Genomic DNA, 9656 nt, shown 5'->3' with positions numbered 1-9656 from the left:
TGGCAAGATCAAATGGTGTAAGATTTTTGTTTAGTTTTATAACAAATAAAAATAGTTAAAAATAAATTAAAAAATATCTTGTTAACCTTGTTAATTTTAAGCTTTCATTCGCTTTAAAAATTTGTAATTTTTACACCGTCAAATTACAACATGTTATGTTTTTGTATTACCTTTTTATTTACTTAACTTGCAAAATAATATTCCCCCCAAAAAAAACAAGAACAAATAAATACTTTTCAACAAAAAACTTTTATTTTTATTACAAACATAAATTATAAATTGGTATATCTTGGGCTTGGGGTGGAGATAGTACTGGAGGGGCTGACAGGTGGGAACACACGCACAGTTGGAGTATTGAGGGTGGAAAGTGGTGTTGGTGGTGGTGGTGGGGAAGTAACAGAAGGTGAAGGTGTGGTTGAGAAACCAAGAGGGAAACCAGGAGATGGGATGGGATTTGGTAAGGATTGAGGGGTGGAGTGGAGGGATTGGGAGACAGAAGAGGTGGCTGGTGAATTAGTGGCTTGAGTTGGGGTCATGATGGGTGTGGAAGGCGAGATGTGGTAGTGGGTAGGAAGTGTAGGGGCAGATGTGGTTGGGAGCTGGTACTGGGCCGCAGGCTGGTACTGGGCTGCAGGCTGGTACTGGGCTGCAGGCTGGTACTGGGCAGCAGGCTGGTACTGGGCAGCAGGCTGGTACTGGGCAGTAGGGGGAGTAGGGACAATGGCTGGAGGGGGGGCAGGTGGTCTTGGAGGGGTGGGTGGAGGTGGTTGGGAGTCAACCTGCGCCAGAGCCTGCCGTGTGGCTTGCATTACATGCATCTGATGGTCAAGAGATAGCTTTTCCATGCGCTCTAGTACGGCTTGAAAAAAACAATGATTGGGTGATTTACTTGCATCTAAATGCAGCCTGTCCAGACGCGTGCACAATTCGTGCGTATTTTTTTCCATATTGGCATTTATTAAGCTAAAAGATGAACGATTTTGTTCGGCTAATAATTGAATGGCGTTCTGGAAGGCTGCATTTAGATGCAAGAACTCGGGCGCATAGCTCTTTTCCTGACCCCTATGACGCTGACGCCCAGAACCCAAAGGTGTTCTACTGAGGGCAGCAGTGTCAGAGGGGTGGGGTAGGGGAAAAGCTATCTCATCACCAGCAGCTTCAGGTAATGAAGTCTCACGTGAAGCTCCAGCGCAGGTGGATGGGACAGATGTCGATGGAAGGGAAGGTTCAGATGGGTGGGGTCTGTGCATGTGTTCCCCAGTGGCGGACTGTTCAGGGATCGCTCCTGTCGGGTTCGATGCAGGCTCCTGAGTGCTGCAGACGGTGCTGTTAAAAAGAGGAAAAACAAAACAATAATTAATTTAATTGCTATACATTGGCACTGACTAAAAAAAAAAAGGCAAAAAAAACCAGACATAAAATATTATACTTTGTACATATTGTGTGGAATATTTACCTTCTGCACACCATAGTTGTCCGGAGGAACGACAACGCTCTAAAGCAGGGGTGGGGAACCTTTTTTCTGTCGGGGGCCATTTGGAAATTTCTACCAACCTTCGGGGGCCGCACAAAATTATCAATGTTTAAATGACCCTGCTATATTGGGTGAAGCAATTAATTAACTGGGGGCATGGGGCTGGGGGCACAGACACCACACGCGGGGCTGGGGGCACAGACACCACACGCGGGGCTGGGGGCACAGACACCAAACGCGGGGCTGGGGGCACAGACACCAAACGCGGGGCTGGGGGCACAGACACCAAACGCGGGGCTGGGGGCACAGACACCAAACGCGGGGCTGGGGGCACAGACACCAAACGCGGGGCTGGGGGCACAGACACCAAACGCGGGGCTGGGGGCACAGACATCACTGTGGGGAGGCAAAGACATCACTGTGGGGAGGCACAGACATCACTGTGGGGAGGCACAGACATCACTGTGGGGAGGCACAGACATCACTGTGGGGAGGCACAGACATCACTGTGGGGAGGCACAGACATCACTGTGGGGAGGCACAGACATCACTGTGGGGAGGCACAGACATCACTGTGGGGAGGCACAGACATCACTGTGGGGAGGCACAGACATCACTGTGGGGAGGCACAGACATCACTGGGGGGGAGCCACAGACATCACTGTGGGGAGGCACAGACATCACTGGGGGGGAGCCACAGACATCACTGGGGGAGAGACACAGACATCACTGGGGGAGAGACACAGACATCACTGGGGGAGAGACACAGACATCACTGGGGGAGAGACACAGACATCACTGGGGGGGAGGCACAGACATCACTGGGGGGGAGGCACAGACATCACTGGGGGGGAGGCACAGACATCACTGGGGGGGAGGCACAGACATCACTGGGGGGGAGGCACAGACATCACTGGGGGGGAGGCACAGACATCACTGGGGGGGAGGCACAGACATCACTGGGGGGAGGCACAGACATCACTGGGGGGGGAGGCACAGACATCACTGGGGGGGGAGGCACAGACATCACTGGGGGAGAGACACAGACATCACTGGGGGAGAGACACAGACATCACTGGGGGAGAGACACAGACATCACTGGGGGAGAGACACAGACATCACTGTGGGGGAGGCACAGACATCACTGTGGGGGAGGCACAGACATCACTGTGGGGGAGGCACAGACATCACTGGGGGGAGGCACAGACATCACTGGGGGGGAGGCACAGACATCACTGGGGGGGAGGCACAGACATCACTGGGGGGTGCACACAGGACTGGGGGGGTGCACACAGGACTGGGGGGTGCACACAGGACGGGGGGGTGCACACAGGACTGAGGGGGTGCACACAGGACTGAGGGGGTGCACACAGGACTGGGGGGTGCACACAAGATTGGGGGGGTGCAAACAGGACTACTGGGTGATGGGCTGCACATCGGATTGTGTGGGGGTGCACACAGGACTGGTGTGGGGGTGCACACAGGACTGGGGGAGGGGTGCACACAAGATTGGGGGGGTGCAAACAGGACTACTGGGTGATGGGCTGCACACAGGACATTGGGGGGGCTGCACACAGGACTGGGGGAGGGGTGCACACAGGACATTGGGGGCCACACTGTGCTGAGAGTTTCATGCAACTCTGGGGGAGAGGGTTTACAGAACAGGTGTGGGGAGGCACAAAGCATTGGGCAGGGCACATAGCAGCAGAGGGTCGGCGCTGGACTCACAGCAGCATTGCACTCAGATCACCAGAGTGCAGGAGCCGGACACACTGCATCAGAAGGAGAAGGCAGGCACTGATCTCCGGAGGGCAGGGGGCGGGCACACAAGGCTAGAAGCTGTGGACCCGCCCACAATTGGCACTGGCCGACGGGAGAACACATTGCAGCACAAACAGCAATGTGTGGATTTAAAGGGCCGGCGGCAGCAAACTGCGGTGACAGCACGAGCACTGCCTCCCCCGGGAATCTGCCCGGGGGCCACATAAAAGGTCATGGCGGGCCGCATGCGGCCCGCGGGCCGGAGGTTCCCCACCCCTGCTCTAAAGTAACGGTACTTCGATCTGCGTCCTCCGGATCCACTCGGGGCCTGCATCTCTTGATTCAACTCCTTTTTGAAGCGATCCCTGATAGACCGCCACCGCTTCTGAAGTTTGTCACCTGAAAGTGGAAAGCAGAAAGTGGTTAGTATACAACACATTACATCATGCAGCATAACCTACTGAACTGTGAATACTTACGCTGTTTCTTCTGACCACGAGAATTGAGCTCCCCCCAACCTTCTACCGCTGCGTGGCATACCTCGTCCCAGAGTCGACGGGTTACGATCGAATCAGCGTGGCGGCGGTCAGCCATGTTCCACAGCGGCTCCCTTTCTCTAACTTCATCGATGAGGAGGTCGATGTTGATAAATCCGGCCTCCTCACCGTCAGAATCGGGAGCACGCTGTGATGCCTGTTCAAAGAAAGAAAAAAGAAATTAAAAAAAAAAATAGACAAAAATTCACACTGACATGACAAAAAAAAAAAAAAAAAAAATAACTTACACTATGACCACCGCCACCTCGACGACGACCCTGGGACGGTCTTGGGGGAGCTCTATCGTGAGCCCTAGAAGTTGAAGCCTTTAGTGAAGAAAAAAAAAAACATTATTTACTTATGTGTTTGGTGTGCTGTGGTAAACAATTCCTGTATGAAACTTACACTATGACCGCCCGCTCCGTGTATTTCTCCACCCCTTCCGTCCTCTTCTGGCAGCATCTCCTGTGATGTTTCGGCCACCTGTGTAAATGTCGTTTATTTAAAAAAATTTTTTTTTTTTTTTTAAAAAATAACACCAAAAAAAAAAAAATACCTCAGTTTCTGAACCGAAGGGCGGGCTACCAGAAGACGACATATTTTTTTTATTACAGGCCACGCACAACAACTTGATGGGCCAAACTTTAACGGCAACACTGCACCTGCAAAAAAAGAAAAAAAAATGTCTAAGTACATGTACGCAGCTCACAGCAGTGATCTGTGGACAGTACTGTGGACATTACCTCAGGAACACTCTCCTCCAAATCCGCACTGGCACTCAATGGAAACGGACACAGCAACTGGCTGTCCACAAATTCCACGGCAACACTGCACCTGCAAAAAAAGAAAAAAAAATGTCTAAGTACATGTACGCAGCTCACAGCAGTGATCTGTGGACAGTACTGTGGACATTACCTCAGGAACACTCTCCTCCAAATCCGCACTGGCACTCAATGGAAACGGACACAGCAACTGGCTGTCCACAAATTCCACGGCAACACTGCACCTGCAAAAAAAGAAAAAAAAATGTCTAAGTACATGTACGCAGCTCACAGCAGTGATCTGTGGACAGTACTGTGGACATTACCTCAGGAACACTCTCCTCCAACTCCGCACTGGCACTCAATGGAAACGGACACAGCAACTGGCTGTCCACAAATTCCACGGCAACACTGCACCTGCAAAAAAAGAAAAAAAAATGTCTAAGTACATGTACGCAGCTCACAGCAGTGATCTGTGGACAGTACTGTGGACATTACCTCAGGAACACTCTCCTCCAACTCCGCACTGGCACTCAATGGAAACGGACACAGCAACTGGCTGTCCACAAATTCCACGGCAACACTGCACCTGCAAAAAAAGAAAAAAAAATGTCTAAGTACATGTACGCAGCTCACAGCAGTGATCTGTGGACAGTACTGTGGACATTACCTCAGGAACACTCTCCTCCAAAACCGCACTGGCACTCAATGGAAACGGACACAGCAACTGGCTGTCCACAAATTCCACGGCAACACTGCACCTGCAAAAAAAGAAAAAAAAATGTCTAAGTACATGTACGCAGCTCACAGCAGTGATCTGTGGACAGTACTGTGGACATTACCTCAGGAACACTCTCCTCCAAATCCGCACTGGCACTCAATGGAAACGGACACAGCAACTGGCTGTCCACAAATTCCACGGCAACACTGCACCTGCAAAAAAAGAAAAAAAAATGTCTAAGTACATGTACGCAGCTCACAGCAGTGATCTGTGGACAGTACTGTGGACATACCTCTTCCCTGGAGCACTGGACTGGAGGACAGCAGAAGTTGAAGTCAGGATCCGGCAGGAGGTGTGTAGAATGTGCTGGATCCTTTTATAAGTTTTGTGATGATGAAAAAAAAAAATTTGCGCATGCTCTGTTTACCAAACCGGATGCGGTCACCGCATCCGGTTTAAACCGCATTGCGCCGGATCCGGCATGCATAGACACCCATTGTATACAATGCCGCATTGCGCCGGATCCGGCAGAATGCGGTTTTTTTAAGGGGCCAAAAAACGTTACATGATACGTTCTATCCGGCCGCCGCATTCAATTATTTTGCCGCATCCGGAAAAAACCGGATGCAACGCAAAGCCATCCGGTACAATCCGGTAACAATGCAAGTCTATGGGGGAAAACCGGATGCGGTACCGGATCCGTTTTACCCGTTTTTTTCCGGATTGAACCTGATGGAAAAAAACTGATGTGTGAAAGTAGCCTTACTTGAAACTTATGGCCTGCTTAATAATGTAGAAAGTCCATCCTAAGTTGTTTTCCTTTAATTGGGCTCACTTAGCAAACTAATTATCACAGGTGTTTGAGACTGATATCAGTGATCCAAAGAGCTCTGAGTCACAATACTATCCATGAGTTTATTTGTAAAACAAAAATTAAATCTTTGATAATTAATGGGGTTGTCCACTACTTGGACAACACTTCTGATTCTACATGTTTCCAATATAGCCTATACTCGTGCCATTCCAGCTGTTTGCATTCTCGGGGCTCATGTGACATTGTGACATCATGTGAGCCCAGCATCCAATCAGCGCTACCTTCCTTCTCTTCACCTTCGTACCAAACGACCAATGAATAAGGGGTACTTTACACGTTGTGACATCGCTAGCATCGGCTAGCGATGTCGAGAGCGATAGTACCCGCCCCCGTCGCACATGCGATATCTTGTGATTGCTGCCATAGCGAACATTATCGCTACGGCAGCATCACACGCACATACCTGGTCGGCGACGTTGCGGTGACCGCCGAACAATCCCTCCTTCAAGGGGGAGGTGCGTTCGGCGTCACCGCGACGTCACTAAGCGGCCGGCCAATAGAAGCGGAGGGGCGGAGGTGAGCAAGATGTAACATCCCGCCCACCTTCTTCCTTACGCACTGACTGTGGACGCAGGTAAGGAGATGTTTGTCGTTCCTGCGGCTTCACACACAGCGATGTGTGACGCCGCTGGAGCGACAAACAACATCATACCTGCAGCAGGAGCGACATTATGAAAATGAACAACGTGACACAGATCAGCGATTTTTTACTGTTTTGCGCTCATTCATCATCGCTCCATGGATTTACACATTGCGATGTCGCTACCGGCGCCGGATGTGCGTCACAACAACCGTGACCCTGACAATATTTCGGTAGCGATGTCGCAACGTGTAAAGTACCCCTAAGAACTGAGCGCAGATGCAGCTTTCACTTCCTGTTGATTAACTTTGGTCCGAAGCTGGGAGACAAAGTTGGCTCTGATTGGACACAGGGCTCGCATGACATCACAATTAAAGATAGGCAAACACTAAAATACTCCAGTGCTTGGTACTCGGGTCAAGCAGGTCAGACGCTCTGAAAGTGCTCAAGTCAAGTAACGACTATAATGAAAGTCAATGATTGTGAAGTTCAGCTCTCAACCTACATACAGCAGCCCATAAAGGGAGCATTTCCAGGTGTAGGTTGTATTTTTCCTTTTGATACACTATATCCAAAAATGTTATTGTAAGAGGGTGACCTATGGTTAGTACTCCCCTAAAGACATCATTATCATTGGTCGCATTGCAAATTTGTATGTTTATGTAAAGTAATATGTGTAAGTTTTCATGTGGGTCATCTTGCAGTCCTGCCAGCTACCACTAGATGGGACTGGACTCTCTAACTGCTAGGATGGAGACTCAATTAGAAGGTCCAGTGGCAGAATTGAAAGGGTTAGTGAGAAAGGTCCGGCCCACAGTGAAGGGGATAAAGGAGGTAAGATTTCCTGGTGTTGGTTAGTTACAGATAGAGATGGAGTAAAGTAATGTAGCAGTGTAGTAGTGTGGAGAGAGAGCAGGGAGACGTTTGGGCAGGAGGAAGACAAACGCTGGTAACCAGAAACCGACTGTAGCAGAGCGGTGTCCTGGAAGTGGTGAGAGTGATTAAGAACAGCGCCCCATGGCAAGCAGACTAACAAGAAGAGAGCGGTTAATGCAAGGGCCTTAAGGGGGCTTTACACGGTAGGGATATCGCTAGCAATTTGTAGCGATAGCGAGCGTGTAAGTACCCGCCCCCGTCGCACATGCGATTGTTTGTGATCGCTGCCGTAGCGAACATTATTGCTACGGCAGCATCACACATACTTACCTGGTCGGCGTTGTCGCTGTGACTGCCGAACAATCCCTCCTTCAAGAGGGAGGGACGTTCGGTATCACAGCGACGTCACCACAACGTCACTAAGCGGCTGGCCAATCAAAGCGGAGGGGCGGAGATGAGCAGGACGTAACATCCCGCCCACCTCCTTCCTTCCGTATTGTGGCCGGCGGCAGGTAAGGAGACGTTCCTCGCTCCTGCGGTGTCACACATAGCGATGTGTGTTGCCGCATGAGCGATGAACCACCTGGATAAACAACCCTTACCGATTTTTGAGTTTGGGACGACCTCTCCATGGTGAACGATTTTCACCATTTTTGAGGTCGTTTAAGGTCGCTGGTCAGTGTCACACGCTGCGATATCGTTAATGACGCCGGATGTGCGTCACTAACAACTTGACCCCGACGACAAAACATTAACGATATCGTAGCGTGTAAAGCCCCCTTTAGTCTTCAGACAGCCACTGTCACTGCAGGTTTGGGATCCTGGGATGCAACCCATGTAGAATAACCTCTCAGGGACTAGTGAAGTGCCTAAACCTGAAGTAGAAAATCTCTCTTGCTCCATGGTAGCCGGTAGGACTCTGTGTACAGCGATTAATGGAAGAGCCATAGTGCACTGTGGAAAAATGTCTGTAAAGAATATGTGCCTCTCTATGAGAGAAGAACAATTGTGTGTGGAGCTTGTTATCAGTAAAGCTGAAGCATTTTGCAACTGGCCTGGGTTCGTCTTTAATTCGTATGAAAGGCAATCTGCATCGTGTGCACAGGACCTGCCACAGTGGGGTGACAACCCAGAAGTATTGTGGCCCTCAGGTAACCACAGCACACCTACTCCACCGCACACTCCATCCCCAGTTTCTGTAACATGTCAGGCAGGTGCTGGACTATGTTCCTAGCCCTCGGCTACCACCTAGCCTCACGTTACATTGTTTCAACCTCAATGAGAGACATTCGCAGGCTCTGGGATGCCTGCACACATCATACAGTGAAGCAAGAAATCCCACAATTCTTGGCCAGTACCTGAGCACCCTGATGTGCGATTGAGTACCAAACAGTGGCAAGCATGTTTCCTCAATATAAATCACAATGTCATGTGAGCACTGAAAACGTGATCCCCTAGCACTGCTGAATTGATACCAGTATGGGAGGTAACTATAGGCTTTATTATTTTACCTGAGGAAAACATGTGGAATCAGAAGGGGTTGTCCTAGTATTGGGAAACCCCTTTAATTCTAATTTGCATAATAAAGTGGAACGTGGTGTAGTTTATGCTTTAAAAGTTACAGTGTATGAAAAAGTCTACATAATCAAAATAACCTTGGAAGTCTTAAGTGGTTACTAATTTGAGTGCATAAATCTATACTCACTCCAAGTATTTATCTTCACAAAAACCTTAGCATTGATTAACAACCTAATTAGACCCAATACAATAATAAAACCTAAGAATTAATTGACCCCATTCTTCCTCTTCCACAACACAACTGCAGAGGCTCAGGAAGCTCAAATGTTTCAGTACTCTGCATGTTGGACAGTCGGTGTTTGTGAATGGGTTTTTTGTTGCCATAACCTTCCCTGTTGTGTGGGGTTATAATACATTATCCAGATATGTATGGGTCCTTACTGTACCTTCGTATTCCCTATTTTCACAGGAAAATGATGATGTGAATTTACCCTTAAACTTCACAGTTTTTTTTAAATGTTCTCTATAAACATCAACTTAGTTTACTGTGTCTTA

At 49.3% G+C, this 9656-nt stretch overlaps 1 protein-coding gene across 1 annotated transcript; it reads right to left on the bottom strand.

Annotated features, from left to right (window-relative positions):
• Positions 1–272: 272 nt before the first annotated feature.
• Positions 273–1502, bottom strand: LOC142243830 (uncharacterized). Its single transcript, XM_075316033.1, has 2 exons — positions 1457–1502; positions 273–1326 (listed from the first exon to the last, which is right to left on the bottom strand). Exons 1-2 carry the CDS (start codon positions 1468–1470, stop codon positions 273–275), a joined length of 1068 nt encoding a protein of 355 aa, XP_075172148.1. The 5' UTR covers positions 1471–1502.
• Positions 1503–9656: the final 8154 nt, after the last annotated feature.

This window comes from Anomaloglossus baeobatrachus, chromosome 6 (genome assembly GCF_048569485.1).
Source record: "Anomaloglossus baeobatrachus isolate aAnoBae1 chromosome 6, aAnoBae1.hap1, whole genome shotgun sequence".
NCBI lineage: Eukaryota > Metazoa > Chordata > Amphibia > Anura > Aromobatidae > Anomaloglossus > Anomaloglossus baeobatrachus.
Note: the sequence above shows the minus strand (reverse complement) of the source record. Positions and strands in the feature narration are given on the sequence as shown.